At 59.0% G+C, this 19,817-nt stretch overlaps 4 protein-coding genes across 20 annotated transcripts in view; 2 read left to right on the forward strand and 2 right to left on the reverse strand.

The window, feature by feature from the left end:
• UNK (unk zinc finger) overlaps window positions 1-976 on the reverse strand; it is a 45,855-nt gene extending 44,879 nt beyond the window's left edge. For 7 of the 9 annotated variants that reach the window (XM_054846324.1, XM_054846318.1, XM_054846323.1 and 4 more), the window contains exon 1: window positions 751-970. In XM_054846324.1, coding sequence (XP_054702299.1) covers window positions 751-848 — 98 coding nt within the window. In that variant the 5' untranslated portion in view covers window positions 849-970. Of the gene's footprint in view, window positions 1-750 lie in introns of all 9 variants that reach the window. The other 2 variants (XM_054846326.1, XM_054846321.1) reach the window with 1 other exon arrangement.
• Window positions 977-4,595: 3,619 nt separating this feature from the next.
• LOC129214706 (histone H3.3A) lies at window positions 4,596-6,396 on the forward strand. Its single transcript, XM_054846773.1, has 4 exons — window positions 4,596-4,745; window positions 5,228-5,369; window positions 5,446-5,599; window positions 5,697-6,396. Exons 2-4 carry the CDS (start codon window positions 5,242-5,244, stop codon window positions 5,823-5,825), a joined length of 411 nt encoding a protein of 136 aa, XP_054702748.1. The 5' UTR covers window positions 4,596-4,745; window positions 5,228-5,241; the 3' UTR covers window positions 5,826-6,396.
• Window positions 6,397-7,018: 622 nt separating this feature from the next.
• Window positions 7,019-13,851, reverse strand: LOC129214646 (uncharacterized). 9 transcript variants are annotated; one of them, XM_054846637.1, is made up of 16 exons: window positions 13,732-13,851; window positions 13,241-13,348; window positions 13,086-13,158; window positions 12,777-12,933; window positions 12,649-12,694; window positions 11,673-11,731; window positions 11,531-11,566; window positions 10,452-10,504; window positions 10,057-10,189; window positions 9,780-9,976; window positions 9,513-9,558; window positions 9,347-9,412; window positions 8,902-8,961; window positions 8,652-8,734; window positions 8,388-8,482; window positions 7,019-7,515 (listed from the first exon to the last, which is right to left on the reverse strand). In XM_054846637.1, the coding sequence occupies exons 1-16, from the start codon at window positions 13,766-13,768 to the stop codon at window positions 7,481-7,483; spliced, it is 1,284 nt and encodes a 427-aa protein (XP_054702612.1). In that variant the 5' UTR covers window positions 13,769-13,851; the 3' UTR covers window positions 7,019-7,480. The 9 variants fall into 9 exon arrangements, 5 of the variants coding, with proteins under 5 accessions (XP_054702612.1, XP_054702614.1, XP_054702613.1 ...); XR_008579766.1 differs by lacking the exon at window positions 8,652-8,734; XM_054846639.1 differs by lacking the exon at window positions 9,780-9,976 and having other exon boundaries at window positions 9,508-9,558.
• Window positions 13,852-14,566: 715 nt separating this feature from the next.
• On the forward strand, window positions 14,567-19,719 carry GALK1 (galactokinase 1). Its single transcript, XM_054846520.1, has 8 exons — window positions 14,567-14,750; window positions 15,576-15,765; window positions 16,108-16,227; window positions 16,738-16,873; window positions 17,285-17,466; window positions 17,702-17,852; window positions 18,301-18,463; window positions 19,520-19,719. Exons 1-8 carry the CDS (start codon window positions 14,583-14,585, stop codon window positions 19,589-19,591), a joined length of 1,182 nt encoding a protein of 393 aa, XP_054702495.1. The 5' UTR covers window positions 14,567-14,582; the 3' UTR covers window positions 19,592-19,719.
• The last annotated feature ends 98 nt before the right edge of the window (window positions 19,720-19,817 follow it).

Consider the following 19,817-nt stretch of genomic DNA (forward strand, 5'->3'; position numbering starts at 1 on the left):
TTGTGATTTTCATGTAACGTTTCCTAAGAAGGATGTTCCTCACACGCGCATGTAAAACATCCCCACAGGTTGCACGTGGCAGCTTCTCAAAGACGCCTGCCCGACGAGGGACCCCACTGGAGCCACCCCTCGCACGGCGGCAGGGTTCCCGTCCTGGGGGACCCCCGTGCAACACAGCGCCCATCTCCTCACGCCGCCTCCCTCCACAGGCGCCCGAGGAGCCCCCAGGCCTCCTCAGGGGGTGGCGGACTGGGGTGACAGCCCCAGGCAGCAGGACGCGAGGGGCCCAAAACCCCAAAGCGCCACCACCGCCACGCGTGTCACTTCCACGCCTGAGGCGAGACACGCGTGGGCCCGGGGAAGGGGCCGCCACCACCCCGACGTGAGGGCAGCAGGGCGCAGCGACGACAGCCGGCGCTGCCATGGCGGCCGACCCGCCCCAGGGGCCGGGGCCTCCCCGCAGACCCCCGGGGGAGGCTGAGGCCGCCGGTGCCCCCGCCGCCCCGGTGCATCACGGTCGGCGCGACCCGCGGGAGGGGGGAGGGGGAGCCGCTCATCCCCCGCCCCCTTCCCCCCTCCCCCCCCGCAGGCGGGACCCGCCGGCCCGCGCTGGCTGGGGCCGGTTCCAGCCGGTGCCGCGCGGGCGGGCGGCGGGTCTCCGTGCGCGCGTGCCGCACGCTGCCCGCTGACGTCAGGCGCGTGTTGGCGCGCGGGCGGGCGGGCGGCGGCGGGGAAGCTCTCGCTACGTACGTGTAGTGCTGCGGCTTCTCGGGCTGCGCCTGCAGCGCGCTGGCGGCGCTCGCCGGCCCGGCCGCGGCGGAGCCGCTCGCCACCGGGCCCTTGGACATGCCTCCTGCCTTCCGCTCCCGCCGCCGCCGCTACCGCCGAGGAGACCTTTATTATTCACTCTGCGCGGTCCGCACGGAGGGCACCGCGCGCAGGCGCCGCCGCCGCCATTGCCGCCCCGGTGCGCGAGGCGGGGTGGGACTTGTAGTCCCGCCGCGCGCGCGCGCTCCGCCAACCCGGGACGCGGCGGGCGGCGGCTTCCGGCCGGCGGGACTACAACTCCCAGAGGCGCCCCGCGGCGGCGCGGCCCCTCACTTCCTGTCGCGTGGGGGACGACGGGACTTGTAGTCCGGGGAGGGGGGGGAAACGCGCCAGGGCGCCCCCAGGCGGCGGGGCGGGATCGCGCCCGCTGCGAGGCTCCATCACCGAGGCAGGCCCCGAGCAAAGGCCCGAGGCTGGGGACGGCACCGAGCCCCCTCCAGGCAGGCAAGGAAGGGCACAGGGGAGGCTGGGCCCGGAGGCCTGTGAGAGGATGAGGAGTTATTTGTGGCAGGCGGCCTCACTTCCTTCCTTCCCCCCCTTCCCTCCGCCTCAGGGACTGAACGTGGACACGAGAGCATGGTGTCCTGGCCCAAGGGTTATTTTAGTGTTGGCATCTCTCAGCGCTCCACGGCCTTCCCCACCCACGGGACAACGCTGTCCAGGAAGTGCCTGGGAATAGCACTCAATCCTGAGGAGGAGGAGGAGGAGGAAGGCGGCCCAGCAGGCCGCATGGAGAACCTACCTCCGAGTAGGTGACACCAAAGGCCCCTGGATGCTGGGTCATCAGGGGATCACATGGGCTCCCTGTCCTCCCCCAGGAGAAATTCCCCCTCTGAAGAAGCCGTGTCCAAGGACGCGGCTGAATTCCCATGCGAAGAGCTTCCTCCGTAAATTAACTTCTCTCCCAGGGGAGGAAATGATACGAGTTTCTTTTAATAGGACTTTGATCTCTTGGGCTCCACACAGAACCGCTTCCCTCGCTGGGATCCTCCAGCTGTGTGGTAAAGGGCAGCAAGGATTTATAAGGCAAATACCTTTTACCTTTTTTTAACTCTGCCAGCACACGCGGGGTGAACAATGTTAATAATAAACTTTCGGGCCTGGTCTGCGTGCTGCCCGTGCAGCAGTTTTGGGGAGGGAAATAAATTTTTAATTCTCATTTACACTGATTCAGCACCTACTGTGGGCAGACTTTTACTGGGGTGGTTTAATAGCTTAGTCCCCTGCATTTGGAGAAATAAGTCATAGGATATCAATACCTCCTTACTCACCTAACAACCCTCCGCGAGAGGCTGGAGTACTATAATTATGCAGCTCTTGGTCAAGTAGGACACCTTTTCCTAAGTCAGTATGTGTGGAGGTATTTCAGTTAATGTCCACATATACATACCGATATACCCAACATAAAATCACCGTCACTGATGAACCTGAGGAAAAAACCCTTCAATTATCGATGAATCGCACTGAAAACACCATCGGAAACCACGGACTTGAATCCTTGTTCACTGATGTTTAATTGACAATCTGGTAGTGACACCGTTTCCTCTTCCAGTTCTCTTTTGTTTCACAGTCGGGACAACTCACCGCCTGCTCTGCCAAGCAACGCAGAAATGTTTAGGACACGCCAGGTACGTGTGCCCAGGGCGCGTTTACTTCCATCTTTGCAAAGGTCCGTGTTAACGCGAGCTCGTTTGCTCTCCCCAGCTTTGGTGTGTACGCCTTTCACTTAGCCTGGTCCATCCAAGAGGATGCACAGCTTTTCTCCAGGTCTTAAAGAGAACAACAACAACAACAACAAGTCAAAAGTATCTGTAAAATTAGAAGCATAAGCAGCCACCGCTCCAAAACCATGGGAGAGGAAATATGGAAGGAGCCTCTCAACTCCTGGTGACAAACATTAAGCACTGGGCTCCTGGCATTAGCGATGGTGGAGTACACTCTTAAAAATAACAAATTTACAGTATATGCTGTTATCGTCAGAACAGGTTTCTGGATTTCTTCTTCCTAAGTGTGAACAACTCAGATGAAGGGGGAATTATTTACTTCAGACTTTCCAAAACATGTACAACGCAAATGACTCTTTACCTACCCCTCCCAAATCACTCCATTGATACGCAGCTTTTTGTCTCTGATAAATAATTAACATTTTCCTTTACCAGAAAGCAAATCAATGTGAAAATGAGGACCAGAGGCAGAGGAGATCAGCAGGAGACGATGTCTCCCTCTGGCAGCCCCAGCCCTGGCACACGTGACGGTCCTGTCGCACCATATTGGCGCGTTTGCTTGACTTACCCGAGCAGGCAGAGGAGCAAGAGACACACTCCCTACGTGCCGAGCTCCTGCGCCGCAGCAATCCTTGCTCTGCCCGCCGCGCCGGGTGTTGGCCCAACAGGCTTATGCATTCGGGGAGGATGCAGAACCTCGTGCAAAGTCTGTGGGGTTACAGCTGCGCTCCAGTCTGCGGAGCTCACGGATACCTTTAGGAGCGGCAGTTAAGCAGGCGTCTTGTTTGTGTTCACTATATATTCTGTGTGCTACAACTGCGGGGCATTTGGGACCTGTTCTTCCTGATCGTGGTACCCTTCCCATGGGGGCAGGGACCTGACTCTGCTCCCAGCAGTCGCTACAAATACAATGAAATAATAATATATAGTGAGGTGTAAGTCTGAAGGCAGCGAATTGCCCCAGAAGACAATCTTTTATTTGTTATTTCTCTTCCTAGATGCTGCCAACATGTAGGGAACGTGGATTCTGGCTTTCCACTTGCAATGAAACTTTGCAATTTGCTTTAGCGTTGGAGTTTGAAGGCAACCTACAAAGTCAGTGGGATTTGGGGCACAGAGGGGCGCAGCCTCCCCCCCACCTGTGCCCAGGCCGGCTCCCGGGGCAGGCGCACGGCCCGCGGTGGCCTTCAGGGCCAAGGGCCAGGCTCTCCCCGACTCTGGGGGGGTCACGGTCCAGCAGGGCTGCCCAGTCCCAGTCCAAGTCCCGTGAGAAGCGCTCCCAGGCTGCTGCAATGATTAAACCAGGCAAGAAATGCCGGAGGCGCTGCCGGAGCCTGTTCCCCTCCGAGGGGCTTCACTCGTCCCCACCGACACTCGCGAGTGCGGGGGGCGGGGGGGAGCGCGGGCTGCGAGCGAACCTCCGCACACCGGAGGCTCCCGCGCCTTGCCCGGGGGCCGCCGCTCCCCGCGGCCTCGCTCGCTGCGGCTCCCGGGGGAGGTGGAGGCGGCGGGGGGGAACGGCGGCGGGGGACACCGCCGCCCCCCCCCCCCCGGGCGGCCCCGAGGCCTGGCCCGGCCCTCGGCGCTCGCAGCCCCCCGCCAGGCGCCTCCGCACCACACGCCAGGAAAGGCGCTTTCTGGAGGGGGCGGGAGGGGGGGGAGGCGGGCCGGGAGGCGGCGGGGGCCGCCCGGGCCGGCCGGGGGGTGCCCGGGGGAGCCCGCCGCCCCGCCGCGCCCCGCCGCCGCTCGCCCCGCTCCTATTGACTTCCCATTGTGGAGCTTTGCAACAAAGGGTAGGATCCAAACCGTGCCCCGTTTCGTCCAATCAGGGCGCAGAGCGCCCGCTCGCCGTCGATTGGCTCCTTCTCGCCTCACAATACCCAATCAGATGCCTACTTTAACAACCAATCAGCGGCCGAGCATGTGCCCAATCAGCGCCGAAGAACCGGAGCACGGCCTTTGTGTGTAGTGACGCCACGGCGCCGGCGGAGGTCCCGGCCAATGGTACGGCGCGCTGCTTCCAGGCATTGTGAGGTCACCGCGCCGTGTGCCGCCCCCGCTATAAAAGGCGTGTCCCCGCGGCGGGGAGGGCGCAGTGAGGGGTTGGTTGGCTGTGGAGTGGCTCGTGGTACGAGCAGTGCAGGCTTCGGTGCGCAGCACTACCGGTACCGGTGCTTCCTTCTTCTCCGAGCGGTGAGTGTCGAGCGCGTTCCGTGGCGGGCGGCGGTGCTGTGTGGCCGTTGGCGGCCTTGGTTTCGCCTAGAGCCTGGCAGGCAGGCCGGGCCTTGCCTACGTGCCCTGAGTCACGGCCGGTTCCCATCCCCCCCCTTACCACCCCCCTCCCCCCCCCCCCCCCCCGTCTTCGGGGCGGCCCGGGAGGAAGAAGGAGGCGGTGTGACTCAGTCCGCTTCCCCCGGGGAGGGGAGCGGCCGGGCCACGACGCGAAGCGGGGGTGGAGGGAGAACCGTGACTCCTCCTCCCCCTCCCGGGGGAGGCCGCTGGCCGCCTGCCCGTCTCAGCGGCGGGGGAGGGGGGCAGCTCGCCGACATCTGCCGCTCTTGGGGCTTGAGGGGATTGGGGACGGGGGGAGACGCCGCGTCGCCGGGCCTGGCGGGTCGTGTTGTCGCGGAGATAGGGAGAGCTGGGCCCCGTGTCACGCGTGCCTGTCCCCGTAGGTAAGTGAAGAAAAATGGCCCGTACAAAGCAGACCGCCCGCAAGTCCACTGGGGGGAAGGCTCCGCGCAAGCAGCTGGCCACCAAGGCGGCCCGGAAAAGCGCCCCCTCTACTGGCGGCGTCAAGAAGCCTCACCGCTACAGGTAAGGCCGCCGGTACGGCACGGCCCGGCGCTGCCGCAGCCCCTGCCCCGGCTCACCCGCTCCCTCCTCCAACCAGGCCGGGCACCGTCGCCCTCCGTGAGATCCGTCGCTACCAGAAGTCCACGGAGCTGCTGATCCGCAAGCTGCCCTTCCAGCGGCTGGTCAGGGAAATCGCCCAAGACTTCAAAACAGACTTGAGGTTCCAGAGTGCAGCCATCGGTGCGCTGCAGGTATTGCTTAGCGGCCTGCTGGGCCTTGGTGCTCGTGATGCTGAGCCTGCTTCGCTGAGGGTTTCTAACGACATTTCTTCTTGTGCTCTTGAAACAGGAGGCCAGCGAAGCATATCTGGTGGGTCTGTTTGAAGATACAAACCTGTGTGCCATCCATGCCAAGAGAGTCACCATCATGCCCAAAGATATCCAGTTGGCTCGCAGGATACGGGGGGAGAGGGCTTAAGTGAAGGCTGTTTTTATGGTGTTTTGTAGTAAATTCTGTAAAATACTTTGGTTTTAATTTGTGACTTTTTTGTAAGAAATTGTTTATAATATGTTGCATTTGTACTTAAGTCATTCCATCTTTCACTCAGGATGAATGCTAAAAGTGACTGTTCACATAAACCTCAGTGATGTGAGCCTTGTTGCTCAGGAGTGACAAGTTGCTAATATGCAGAAGGGATGGGTGATCTTTCTTGCTTCTCATGCATGTTTCTGTATGTTAATGACTTGTTGGGTAGCTAAACTTGTAAGGTACTAGAATTGATATAAATGTGTACAGGGTCCTTTTGCAATAAAACTGGTTATGACTTGATCCAAGTGTTTAACAATTGGGGCTGTTAGTCTGACCATACATCACTGTGATCAAATGTGGACTTTTTCAGAGGGTGAAACTACAAGTCTTAACCACAGTGTAACTTACAGTTTCCTAAAAACGTAAACCTGGCAGCTATAGAATACACTATGTGCATTTATAATAGCTATTTTATATATTGTAGTGTCAACATTTTTAAATTAAATGTTTTACATTCACATGTGAGGAGTCTTTGTCATTTGGTTCATATGGGCTTGAAGCAGCTTCCTCCTGGCTCCAGGACGTAAGCAGTCCCTCCTGTAATCCCAGACTGCTGCTGTGGCAACTTAATTTTTGTCTGTCAACAGACTGGGGAACTTGCCTTGGCTCTCCCTGAGGTTTTTGGAGGCTTTGTGCAGGGTGAGTCATTGCTCTTGGCCAGCAAGAGCAGAGCTGAGCCCTGCAGCTGCAGGGCAGAGGAGGAATAGCTGGACTGACAGGCCTGGGCACCAGCTTTTGGGGGGGGACTTCTGCTTTTTTTTTTTTATTAAAGCTTAACTGCTTATTAGTGTCAGCTCTTGAGGCACAACTCTAGAATTCAGCTTTTTCTCCTCCTTCCCAGTAGATGTGGTGGTGTGACTGGTCTGCCTGAGGCAAACCTACCTGAGCAGTGTCTGCAGCCCCATGGTTTCTGTGGGATCCCAGTTAATAGGAGCAGCCAGCTCTTGTTATTATTTCCAGCAAGTAAAAAAGCTAATTACACAGCTTGAGAGCATACAGGCTGTGAAGCAAACCGGAATGGGTGCTGGGCAGGATTCTCATTTCCCATGTAAGCTTTTCTGATGAAACAGGATTATACTCACACCTTCAAACGGGTCTGGTTTTCTCAGCAGTACTGTGTCAGGTTGTGGTGGGGGAAAGCTGCTCAGACTACATCTGGAAGTGGTAATTAACATCTAAATTGAAGTGCAAGGCTGGCTCTCCTCAGCTCTTCAAGAACAGGCTGCACTAGTAAGGCTGGAGTTGGCACAGAAGAGTAGCACAGGGAAGTAGTTGAGCTAGCCCAGCTTGATTTATTTCAGTGAAATTAGGAATGGCACAGCAGAAGTGGCATTTCAGGAGGAAGAAGAGCAGTGGTTTATACCAGGGAGCAGGCGGTAAGTCACCACGGGCTGGCTGCACAATTGTTTGAAGACCGGACACGTTCACAGCACAGACTTCCACAGCCCAAAGCAGTTTGAAAACCATCCTGACTCCTGCTCGGGGGCCAGCATCGCTCGGGGTGCTGCTGGACAGCTGCGGGCTGGAGCCAGGGCTCTCCGTTATCAGACAAACCACTCCGTGTGCTTAAACCCTGCAGCTGGAGGAACAGGCGCTCCTTACCCCGTGCTCTTTCACAACAGCTTCAACACCCTTCCCTACACCGCTCCAAGTGTGCTTGGAACAAACACAGCCACCGGTTAATAACACCGTTATTAAATCTGCCACAGAGCTGCCAAAAACATGTTTAAAACCTAATCTTGGATCATTTTAGAACAAGTATTTTCATTACTGCTACACTTGTAGGGGAAAAGATTTCCTTGCATCTAAATTGCTTTAAAAGTCTGGCTCAAAGTTAAGCACCATCTCAAACTTTAGTTGATGCTAAGTGATCTCTGGTGGATCAGCCGGTGGGTACAGCCTATTGAGGGGACACCTGGCAGGGATGTCCCCGTCAGAAACCTGAGGGTCCTTGGTGGCCTGGGAGCCACAGGATTTGGGAGCACCAGACAGTTTGCAATGAGGCAGGTTACAAATAAGGATTCCAGGTGACAGGATTTGGGAATGCTTGATTTGGTGCTAAACTGCAGTAGCAGGCTGGGCTCCTGCAGGAAAAGTGTGTTTTAAAATAACATCCCTCGAAAACAGTATTTCCTCCAAGTTCTTAGTGGAAACAATGAACCATCTGGGTATGCCTAGAAGCTGTTTCTTAAAATAAAATCATTGTCTAGCAGTTCTTAAAAAAACAAACCCAAAACCAAAAAAAAAAAAAAAAAAACCACAAAACCAAAACACCACCATCCCCCCCCCCCCCCCCACAAATCCCAAACCCACCAGAAAATTCTATTCATCTCGGTAACCTCAGCAAAAAGAAATGAAGTTAGATCTTGCATGTGCTGGACCAGAATCACAATTCTTGGTATTCCACAAGCTCACTGTGATGATATCTGAAGACATAAACCATTCCCCTACCAATTCTCTTGATGATTTCCTCGCATTCTTGCTCAGAACTTGATGCGAACACCAGACAGTCGAACACGCTCCCGTCAGGGCTCTCTGGGGAAGCACTAAAAATGGAAACACGTACATCAGCCAGCAGCGAGCGGCTCCGAAAGCCCAGCCCTGGCTTGTAACCACACCAGAGACCCTGCGGCTGGTCTGGACGTCGCTTGTTTATTTTGTAAGACCTGCATCCCTCTATAATCCCCCCTCCCAGGGCCCGCAGGCAACACTTACGCCACGCAGAAGGCGAATACATTGCTGCTGTCCATGCAGCGTCCCACACAGGAGATCGTGGGGTAGGGGTAGCGGCACAGGAGCTGCGCAGGGGATGGGGGGAGATGGCCGTGGGGGCTGCAGTTGGTCCCTGTCGTCCCCGACCCCTCCAGCCAGGCTCCCCGCACCACGAGATCGGCAGCCTCGGGAATCACCAGTTTTTTTTTTCTTGTATCTGCTCTCAGCCAGACCTTGGGTGTCACTCACTCACCTTGGAGGAGGTCTTCTCCTGTACAAGGACTTCTGCTTCCTTCACATCAAATAAAACCTCCTGAATGGGGGATGGAGGGGGAAGAAACCCTGATCATCACAGTGTCCAAGCTCTATTTTTAATAAGACACTTAGAAGAGAGAGATTATTAAAGCAGAGGTGATGAAACACAAACACAGTTTTTTTCAAGGAGTTTTCTCTGTGCTCTCTTTTTGTCACCACCCAGTGCTCTCACACTTAAATCTTCACAAACCACCCCCTGAAGGCTCAAGTAACAGTGACCCGAGCCCTAAAGCACCCCTGGAACCAGGCTCAGCCCCCCCCCTCCCCCAGTTTTCCAAAAGTGCTTTCCTGCAGGTGGTTGTATTTTATTTTTTTCCTCCCCTTAACTCACTTTCCTATCCTGGATGATCCCTTCCTGGGATGCCCCCAGCCCCATCGCTCACCCGCGGTGCCACGTGCCTCTCCAGCACGGCAGGGATGGCCTGGTCCAGCACCTCTTTGCCACCGTACTGAAACAGAGCAGGAAGGAAGGAATAACCCACGGACACGTAAAAAGAAACCCAGAAGAGATGATTTACCCCTCAGCATGTCTCTGACCCATCACCTCACCGTCCCAACGTTGGTCCGGCCCAGGTACCGCAGGTTGTAGAGCAGCCTGGGGAGAAAAGGGCTTGGGGGCATCAGAGCAAGGACCCTGCACAGCATCCGCCTGCTCTTTGTGGGGGAGGGTGCTCACAGCCCCCCATTGCCCCCAGGCCATGGGGCACCTTTGGTCCTACCCCCTTGAGCTGAGACTGGGGGTAGCGTGGGCACAGGACTGCCCCAATGCCGGGACCCCCAGCTCAGCCCAGGTGGTCCCCACAGCCCCGACCCTACCTGCCCCCCTGCAGCCTCTGTGGCTCCCCCTCGCCCCTGCGCCGGGGGCCACGCTGGAGCTGGAAGCGGGGATCCTTCTCCTTCAGGATCTTCAGGTAGGGCAGCAGTGGCTCATAGATTCCCCCGTCGTGCCACCGCCACCGCAGCAGGCGGAGGCTGAGCGGTTGTCCCTTCAGCTTCTGCAGCACGGCCCCGGCCTGGAGGGAGGGTGGGGGAAGCAGAGGGGAGGCTGGGGGCAGGAGAGGGGGAGACACGCCAGCTCTCTGTGCCCACCCACCTGCCCGCTGTAGGCGTTTCTCAGGGAGCAGCCATTGATCTCGTCGAGGATGTCACCGGCCAGCACCACCTCGTCCACCTCTGCCTGGCTCTCAGGGAGCACCTCGGTGACAAAGACTCGGCCGTCCACATACCTGGGGGTGCAGCCAAGCCCCGGCTCAGCCCTGGGGACCCAGCCCTTTTGTACCATCAGCGATGGTTCTCCAGTACACAGAGGCAGGAAAAAGCCACCCCATGGACAGCAGATACCAGCAAGACTGAGTGGATGGGGAGAAAAGCACCCAAGACAGCCTTGATGCTCTCAGTGGGGTATTTCTCTCCCCTTTTTGGGGGGTTTTGAGTGCTATGCTGTCCAGATCCCACTGGAGAGCAGAGAGGAGGATCAAGGGCTCCTACCTGAGCACCATGCCCAGCACTCGGCACGGGACTGTCTCATACGTGATGCACACCTGCAAGAGAGTGGCCAGTGACAGTGGCCTTGGCCAGAGGTTGCCCAAGGAGCATGCCCAGGATGAGGGGGAGGATGGACACCCCTTGCCACGGGTCATTTCTGGCACTGATGCCAGACCAGGGCTTCAGGAGCCCCAGGAGAGGCTGGTCCCAGTGCCCCAGGTTGGGCCAGTACCATCAGTGGCTGCTTGCCCCTGTCCTCTCCTGGGATTTAGCTGTGCCCAGACCCTGGGGGGACAAACCTGCTAGATGGATGGGATGGCAAAGCAGCATGTGAACCCTTAACTCAGCAATGAGCCCTCCTCCCTTGCCCCACACAGCTGGGGGAGTACTGCCACCCCTCCCCAAAGCCACTGCTGTTTGCAGCACTTACTGTCACATCGCATTAGCCAGGGACCTGAAACACGGCCAGTTTGGCTGGGAGCACTTGCTGTTAGAAATGCCCAAAAGCCAGCGGGATCCCAGCCTCCGCAGCAGTGCCACAGCTCGGTGCACACTGCAACCATCCCCAAAGCCGCCCGGAGCTTTTTTGGGGGAGTCTTTTGGGTTAAAAAGGCAGCAGATGGATTGTCTTCATTTTTAAAAGACGTCAAGGCATCCCCACCGTTCCATTAAATGCACCGATATTTCACTGAACGAAACCAAGAGTGAAACCAACTGACACGTAATCTGTGTCAGCCGAGGGAAATGGTGATTTTTTTGGCAAGAAATCAGGGAAGGGAGCATGGGAAATCTTCATTTATGTCAACAATTTAGGCCTGGGTACTACTCTTGCTCAGTTTTACTCCCAGGAATGCTGGGATCTGCTCCTGGTGACAGCGCAGGCAGCCGGCAGGATCCGACCTCGGTGGCAGAGGCAGCTCTGCTAATGCTGGTGAACCTGAGCCAATTCTGCCCAGCCACAGCTGGGGGTGAGAGTTGGGTGGCAATCCCTCCCCACCAAATCATTCCTTATCTTCCTCATTTGACTTTTCAGCGAGGGCCAGGTGGCAGAAGGGCGGCTCTGGGGAGAGATGAGCTCTTACCGGCAGCAGCCAGCTTTCGTCCAAGAAGCTGCAATTCTGCAAACAAAGGAGTGTCAGCGCCATCGGTCCCGGCAGGAAAGGGGCCAGGGCCCCACACCAGCAGCCATGTGCTGGCCACCACCCCACCAATTTGTCACCGTACCTGCAGGTCCAGGGAGAAATCCATCTCTGTCACCACCAGCAGCAGCGAGAGGAAAGGCTCTGCAGAGGGATGGGGACGGAGAGGCAGCGTCACCAAGGGGCTCCCGGCAGCCGCAGCCTCGCGGGGACATGGCAGAGGTCTGAGTAAAGCCATTTTCGGCGTAACTAATGAGCCCTGGAGAGTGAGGCCCTGAGAGCATCCCAGCACCGCAGCACCCAGGCTGCTGCTGGAGGCTTGTCCTGAGCTCCTGCTGCCGGCACGGGGAGAGAAGCGCTGCGGCTTGATGCCCGATTTCCCCAAAATCGGACCAAGGCTTACAGCAAATGCTGCTGACCAGCAACTTTCTCTCCATTTCTCCCCCTAAATGCAGCAAAGCTGCCCGGGCTCTCCTGTACGAGCCTTGCAATTACACTGCCGGAGATCTGCAATCTGCTCATGCACCAGCAGCACAAGTGATTTATAAGGTAGGTACAGGTTTAACATGGGGTTATTTATCATAATCAAAAGATTAAAGGCTTTCACCCTGGCCTGGCCCCCCCAAGGAGCATGGCTGTGGACAGAGGAGCGCAGTCTGTCAAGGCAACACAGCCATTTACCGCACCAAACCCCCGATGTGACCCCTCGCAGGGGACCGCAGCCTGGGCCCAGCCACCAAGGGCTCCCCTTGAAGCCGGACTGCTGGGTCCACTTAAACCAGCATCCTTGCTACAAAGAAATAACACAAAAGACACTTCAGAAGCTATTTTCCTATCCTATGACACTAAAACCAACCTTAGATGGACTCAAACCATGGTTAAATATTTACACCTTTTTGCATTGCTGCAGCAGCATATTTAGATTTTACCGCTAAGTTTGGCTTAGGAAAAAATCACAGTGGACTGTTTTCCTTCCTCCCCGCAGCAGCGCGGTGCTGTAACCCCTGTGACAGCTGCCTTGGGGCAGGTTACATCCCACCTCGGAGGAGCTGCCGTCTTACCCAGGAGGTCTTCGTTGCCGAGGATGGAGCTCACTGGATCATAAAACTGAAACACAGGAACACCACCATTATGCCGCTGTTTCGCTGCCTGTTACCCACTGGTAGCAGCTCCCCGCTGTGTGCTGCACCTCCAGGAGCCGGGGGGTCCGCGCCAGCTCCCGCACGGCCGCTGCCAGCACCTTCCCCTGCAGAGCCAAGCGCAGAAAGTACCGCCCATGGCCCTGCGCCGTCTGCACCTTCTCACAGCTGCCCGCTTTCTGGATGCTGATGGAGAGAGGGGTCGGCCTGTTTGGGGAGAAGGGAAGCAGCTTGAGGATGAAACCTTGGCGGTGTGCGGGAACATCCTCCCCATACCCAGGGTCTTTGGGATAAGCACGTCATGATGGATGCCACCATGGCTCAGTTTTTCACCCCCAGCCCAGCTCGGGGCTGCTCACCTGCTGCCATCCCCTGCAGGAAGCTGCTCCAGCCAGTGCCAGTAATCCCGCCTCCTGAAGCCCCAGGCTGGCTCTGTAGGAGAAAGGGAGTGGGACGCCCCTCGCGTGGGCACTGGGACACTGCCACCCCCCGCCCGGGCAGAAGGGCCACTCACGTCGCAGCCCCTTGCGCAGGATGCTCTCCAGCAGCTGGCAGAGGGAGGCAAGGTGCGGCGAGGTGTCCGTGCAGGGCCCCCCGCCCTCCCGCAGCTGCAGCACTCCGCCTGCAGGAGAGCATCAGCACCCATGGGTGCCCCAGCCGGGGATGGGAGGGGCACCCACGGGAACAGCCCTGTGCACAGCTCCAGGGTGGGTCGCTGGTGCTGCAGGTGTCCGACACCCCAGCAGGATGTGACCCCCCCTCCCGGCTGCCCGCAGCCACACCGGGCAGAAGCTCAGGTAAACTTCCTCAACGCCAAGCCCGGTGCAAACACCCGGTCAGGCGACGGGGCCGGCCGCGACGGGGCTGGGGCTGGCCCTGCCACCGCGGTCCCCGGAGCCCCCGCCCGGCCGTCGGTCCAGCCAAACCGGTGCAGCGAGGGGCCGGGCCCCCAGGCGAGGGCTGCCGGAGGAAGCGGGTACCGGTCCCCGGGGGGGCCACGCTCACCTTTAAAGGCGCTCAGCAGCGGCTCCTTCCCGGCCATGGGCTCGTCCCCCCGCCCAGGGGGTCCCGCGGCGGCGGCTGCGGCCGGGCGGGAACCGGGCAACCGGGAACCGGGAACGGGCCCCGCCCCGGGAGCGGAGCAGCCCTGCCCCACGGGGGGGGGCGTGAACCCTCGTGGCTCACACCCACCCGGGGCCGGGCGCGGGCACGTACCGACTGACATCGCTACATGGGCACAGGCAGAAATCTATCGCCCTCCACATACCTGTGCTCTTACAGCACACCAGCATATATATGTATATACATGTACCTGTACAGAAATAAAAAGCATAGACAGGCGTTGGCGTACATAGGTGTAACACAGACATTGGCATAGATATATATCTATACATCCGTACATGTATATAAAACACATACATTGGCATATGTATTGGCATAAAACGCATATATAACAGACACCGGTGCACATACATACATATATGTCTGTACATATATTAGTACAACGCAGGCAGTGGGATATGGATATGGGTATAGATATATGTACCAGTCCCAGGTACTGGCACCGCCACAGGTACACGCAGGGCTGTGCATAGGCGTGACTCTCGCTCTGCCTATAGAAATGCCCACGCACGAACAGCTTTCCGAGGCCGCAGCCAGGGGCGCGCACGGCCCGTGGGAAGAGGCTGCGTGGACCGGGAAGGGCTCCCCGGCTCCGCCGCGACCCCGCAGCGCCGGCACTGCGAGCCCGGCCGCCGGCGGAGCTCGGGGGCGGTGCGGGACCGGGGGCGGTGCGGAGCTCGGGGGCGGTGCGGGACCGGGGGCGGTGCGGAGCCCGGGGGCGGTGCGGAGCGGCCATGGCGGAGGCGGTGTCGGAGCCCCGGTCGCTCCCGCTGTTGGCGGCCGCCCGCCGGGCGCACGAAGCGGCTTTCGGGGGGGCGGCGGTGCTGGCGGCGTGGGCCCCCGCCCGGGTTAACCTCATCGGCGAGCACACCGACTACAACGGCGGCTTCGTGCTGCCCATGGTAAGGGCTGTGCTCCGCCGCCCCGGCCCCGTGATCCCTCGGTGTCCGCCTTCCGGGTCCTCTCTGCAGCCTCCGGGGAGTCCCCGGCCGCCGTCCCGCCACCCGTCTGCCCCTGGATGCTTCCCCGAGATCCCCCGCCTAGGACCCTGCGGGATCCCCCGGGATTCCCCCACCGCGCCCGGGACCACCGGAGGTCGGAACGGGACCCGGAGCACCGGGAGCAGCGCCCCACAGACCGGCTCCTGACTCACTGCAGGGGGGGTGTGATTCCCCCTCCCCGACCGCCTCTTCGAGGGGTCTTTTCTGCCACCCTGTTAAACAATTCTCCCTTCCTGGAGAGGGATGTTTTGGTGGCAGAGATGATTCAAAGCAGCTGGGGCTTCCTGCCCTCCTTCAGCTTGGTGGAGAAGCCCCCGCTCAGTCCTAAATCAAACCTACAGCTTATTATTTTGAGGCTGAGGAGCGTGGGAGCAGGTCAGCTGAATTCCTCTGCAGGAAAGAAAACTTCCTGAAGCCTCTCATGGCCTCATCATGGGTTTCCACTGCCCCGGAGTGGCTGGTGCAGCACCCCGGCACTGAGCTGGGGTGGTCAGTCACAACATTTTGGTGCTAATACTGACACTGTGTGGCATTAAATAGCCAGAAAGTTTAATGCTGTGATGAGCCGGACTGTGTGGTGGGGGCTGGTGGCTCTGCCGGACAGAGTTAAGGGTGACACATGTTGGGTGCTGCCAGCTGTGGGTTGAAGCGGCCACAGCTGTCCCCTGCCCCTGGGGATGCTCCAAGGGATGCTGCAGGGTCCATCCACCTTCCCCCCTCTCCCAGGCCCTGCAGCTGGGGACAGTGCTGGTGGGATGCCCCACGCAGGACGGGACCATCTCCATCCTCACCACCTCGGCGGAGGCGGACGAGCCCCACAGGGTGCAGTTCCCGGCTCCCCGCCAAGGCAGCCCTCTGAGCCCAGGACAGCCGCGCTGGGCCAACTACGTCAAGGGCGTCATCCAGCACTACCGGGGTAAGGCCCAGGCTGCTGGGCAGGTCAGAGCCCCCATCGCGTGGGGCCGGTGCTCAGCGCGCGGCTTTTGGTGTGCTCCAGGGGCTCTTCGGTGCTGGTGCAATCCTGCAGCTGCTGCTGGGGCCAGGCTCCAGCAGAGACACTTCCAGCTCCAAAGACCCCTGTGTTTGGGGGGGGGGGGGGGCGGGATGCCCGAGTCACACTCTGCTGTGGGTCATCCTGCATTTTAAAATGGGATATCGGACGGGGGCTCCTCTCTGTCAGCTCCCCCTGAGCAGTGGAGCAGGGCAGCCCCAGCCCTGCAGGGGCTCCTGGCTCCCCTCCTCCCTTCTGTTCCCGCAGGTGGTCCCGTGCCGGGCTTCAGCGCCGTGATAGCCAGTGACATCCCCCTGGGTGGGGGCCTCTCCAGCTCGGCCGCTCTGGAGGTGGCTACTTACACCTTCCTCCAGCAGCTCTGCCCCGGTAAGGCAGCAGCTGGTCCTGGCCCCTGGCACCTCCATTCCCGGGTAGGAACTGGGATGAGGGGGATCCCACAGCCTTTGGGGAAGTGCCACTGTGGAGTGGGTCACAGTCCCCCGCTGCAGCTGGAGCTGGCACCACTGTGGCTACGGGGCTCCTCTGTCTCACCCAGCCTGACGTCGCCATGCCTCTAAAGCCCATGGACCACCCCTGGGGCTGGCCAGGGGGATGAGAGGATGTTCCCTTGGCAGCATCTTCTCCCCACCCTCATGTCCCCAAAAATGGAGAGATCTGAGACACTGGTGTCAAATTATCGCATCCAGCTGGATCCAGGGACCCACGCTGGCATGGATGCCATGCGCTGGTGCAAGAGCAAGCACCTGCAGCTGATGCTTTAGCTAAACCCCGTTCCGTGGGAAAGCAACTCTTTATCTTTGTGTTTGCTCCCCTTGCTCTGAGACAAGGGGCAAAGGTCCCAGAGCTGCTAACCTGCACCTCTCTACTCTGGCACAGATGACGGTGATTTGGCAGCCAAGGCGCTGGCGTGCCAGAAAGCGGAGCACACATTTGCCGGCATGCCCTGCGGGATCATGGACCAGTTCATATCCGTGATGGGCAAGGAGGGCCACGCACTGCTCATTGACTGCAGGTCAGGGCCGAGCACTGAGCTCACAGCACCGTGCCCATCTCCTCAGGCAGGCAGGGACGAGCTAGTCCCATGGCCGTGAAATAAATGCAGGAGCACAGGGAGGGGGTTAAACCCTGAACCCAGCCCAAAATCTCATTGCGGGGCTGGGGCTCCCTGCGTTTTAATTCCTGTGTCTTGATTCCTCCTCCTGCGTCCTTTCTGCTACTTGCCTGGGCTGTCTTTCCTGCAAAGTTGCTAGGGTCCATCATGGGACTAATAATTGGGAGTGAAATGCTCGAGCAAAATCCTAAACCATGTGAACTTTGCCTCTGCGGAGGCAGGAGCTGCCTGCCACATGGCCTCTCCCCGGATGGCTGAGGGCTGGAGCAGCGGGGGGACGGGCACACGAACCATGCTGAGGTCTCACTGCAGGTCTCTGGAGACCGTGCTCGTTCCGCTGACTGATGCCAACTTAGCCGTCCTCATCACCAACTCCAACGTGCGGCACACGCTGACGGGCAGCGAGTACCCCACACGCCGGCGGCAGTGCGAGGAGGCAGCAGTGGCACTCGGCAAGGCCAGCCTGCGAGATGCCACCATGGCTGAGCTGGAAGGTGGGGACGGTCCCTCCCTTGGCTCTGGCTGCTCCTCGGGGCAGCAGCAGCTCGGTGTCCCATGGCACAAGCTGAGACTGCGGGGCAGCACCTGGGTGGATGGATGGATGCTTGCGCTAGGACAGGAGCGTGTCACGAGTGGAGATGGGGGGTTTCAGGATGTGGCCGTGCTCACCCCCAGCAGCATCCCACAGACTCAAGTGGCTTCGCTGCAAGGATGTGCGTATCTCCACAGCATCCAGGAGCCGGCTGGGTGAGGAGGTGTACCAGCGGGCCAGGCATGTCATCGGTGAGATAGCACGGACAGTCCAGGCAGCACAAGCACTGCAGGACAGGGACTACAAGACATTTGGGAGGCTGATGGTGGAGAGTCACAACTCCCTCAGGTGAGGATCTACCACCTCTGGGCAGGGCAGGCTGCACTGGGGGCACGGATGCCGGGTCCTCATGGGGTTTCTTTGCCCGTGGGTGCAGCACTGGGGGCAGCCAGGGCCGTGTCCTGTCCAGCACCTCTCACAGCTCAGCCTGATGGGGAGTTTTAAGAAAAGCCCCACAGGCTTCTGCACCAAGGGGGTGCTGGGATGAGGCAGCCGGCCACATACGTTACAGATGCGCACTGCTTACAGCAACGCCCAGCAGGTCCCTGATGCTCACAGCCTTGCTCCTGTATATGTGCGCTTACAGGCAGAGAGCTGGACCGGGATCTGCGGCATCCTGCATCGCTGCAGTTTGCTACAGCAATGGATACACCAAGATGCACGTTTCAGCTGTTCATGGTGCAGGGGCTATGGCCGGGGTGCAGGACAGGGCTGACCACAGGTCTCCTCTCTGCAGGGATGACTACGAAGTGAGCTGCCCGGAGCTGGATGAGCTGGTAGCAGCAGCCCTGGAGGTTGATGGGGTTTATGGCAGCAGGATGACCGGGGGAGGCTTCGGAGGCTGTACGGTGACGCTGCTAGAGGCTGGTGCTGCAGAGAGAGCCCAGCACCACATCAAGGTACATGCCAGAAAAGTGCCTGGAGATTGACTTAAAGATCCCAAGGAAACGCTCAGGGGCACGGCCCGGGGATGCCATTGAAGCTGCGCTCCCGAGGCACTTGGGTTGGTGTAGCCCATCCAGTGCTGCGCGGGGATAGCCCCAAGTCTGCTGATGCTACTAAGCTCTTGCAGGCAGCTCAGTGCCGTGCTGGTCGCAGAGTGCTGCCCAGGGACCTTGCTGCATTGAGCAAGTGAGTGAAAAGGTGCTGGATGAGTTTCAGGAAGGCTAAATCTATCTGGGGAAAAGTAATTCAAGCTGAGCTTAGGTAACGCCAGCAGTTACAGCCCAGGAAAGATCTCGGTGCCATCGTCAATGTTCTCTAAAGCAGCAGCTCAGCGTGCACTGGTAGCTGAAAACGCCAGCAAAATGGAGGTGTTAGGAAATGGGGGCTGTGAATGAGGCAGAGCCTCATTTTGCTGCTATATTGGATCATGGTGCGCCCTGTAAAGAGGAGGGGAATAAAGAAGGGGCAGAGGACGGTGTCTGAAACGAGACTGAAAGGGCTGTACCTCTGCCGTCCGATGAGAAGCTGGGAGAGAGGGAACGTGACCAGGAGTTACAAAACAGTGAAGGGGGTAGATAGGGGTATTCCTCTAAAATAAGAACCAGCGACCACTGGATGAGTTAGGAGAAAAGCAGAGCTGAGAAAGCACTGCGCAGAGCTGGCGGTGAGTTTTCTGCTGTTGCCAGAGCCCATGGAGGTCGGCAGCATCGGCAGGCTCAAAAAGGGGTTGGAAAAAGTCACGGAGAACAGCTGCTGAAGGGTCAGCCTGGGGATGTGTCGATAGCCTCCCTGCACCATGCTGTGCATGGACCAAGGGACCCCAGGCAGTGGCCAGGACAGCATGCTGTCCCCAAAAAGCATCTCCCGTGGCTGCTGTAGGAGCGGTGGCAGGGCCAGACGCAGGGCTGGGCTGAGCCTTTCTCCTGGCTCTGGCATCCCCAGCCTGGCCCCTTGCTGCGGCGCAGTATGGCCCCAGAGCACCAGCGCTTATTGCTCCTCCTGTCTTCTAGGAGAAATACAGCGGCACCGCCACCTTCTACCTCACCAAACCCTCCGGAGGGGCAAAGGTGCTGCCCCTGTAGAGGAGCGACCACCTCGCCTGGCCGGGGATCCCCTCCCTCCAAGGGGCAGCTGCTTTCCTCGCTTTGCAAAGGAATCACTTTGTCTGTCTGCATCATTTGCCTAATAAATGCAAAACATTTGCACAGTCGTTCTGCGCCCACCTGAGCTGAGCTCTGACACCAAAATCACTGGGGACCTTTCCTCAGAGGAGACTGGCTTAACTCCAGTTCATACTGGTGTAACGAG

The sequence above is a fragment of the Grus americana genome, chromosome 18 (genome assembly GCF_028858705.1).
Source record: "Grus americana isolate bGruAme1 chromosome 18, bGruAme1.mat, whole genome shotgun sequence".
NCBI classification, from domain to species: Eukaryota; Metazoa; Chordata; class Aves; order Gruiformes; family Gruidae; genus Grus; species Grus americana.

What these genes read in the sequence shown, in the direction of transcription:
- LOC129214706 (XM_054846773.1), top strand. Translation starts at nt 5,242, where the DNA reads ATGGCCCGTACAAAGCAGACCGCCCGCAAGTCCACTGGGGGGAAGGCT. An exon ending in AAGAAGCCTCACCGCTACAG is followed by an intron (nt 5,370 to 5,445) that starts GTAAGGCCGCCG and finishes TCCTCCAACCAG; the next exon opens with GCCGGGCACCGTCGCCCTCC. An exon ending in CAGCCATCGGTGCGCTGCAG is followed by an intron (nt 5,600 to 5,696) that starts GTATTGCTTAGC and finishes CTCTTGAAACAG; the next exon opens with GAGGCCAGCGAAGCATATCT.
- LOC129214646 (XM_054846637.1), bottom strand. Translation starts at nt 13,768, where the DNA reads ATGGCCGGGAAGGAGCCGCTGCTGAGCGCCTTTAAAG. An exon ending in CAGAGGCTGCAGGGGGGCAG is followed by an intron (nt 9,559 to 9,779) that starts GTAGGGTCGGGG and finishes TTTTCTCCCCAG; the next exon opens with GCTGCTCTACAACCTGCGGT. An exon ending in GGAAATCATCAAGAGAATTG is followed by an intron (nt 7,516 to 8,387) that starts GTAGGGGAATGG and finishes CTGTTCCTCCAG; the next exon opens with CTGCAGGGTTTAAGCACACG.
- GALK1 (XM_054846520.1), top strand. Translation starts at nt 14,583, where the DNA reads ATGGCGGAGGCGGTGTCGGAGCCCCGGTCGCTCCCGCTGTTGGCGGCC. An exon ending in CGTCATCCAGCACTACCGGG is followed by an intron (nt 15,766 to 16,107) that starts GTAAGGCCCAGG and finishes CTGTTCCCGCAG; the next exon opens with GTGGTCCCGTGCCGGGCTTC. An exon ending in CACCATGGCTGAGCTGGAAG is followed by an intron (nt 17,467 to 17,701) that starts GTGGGGACGGTC and finishes GTATCTCCACAG; the next exon opens with CATCCAGGAGCCGGCTGGGT.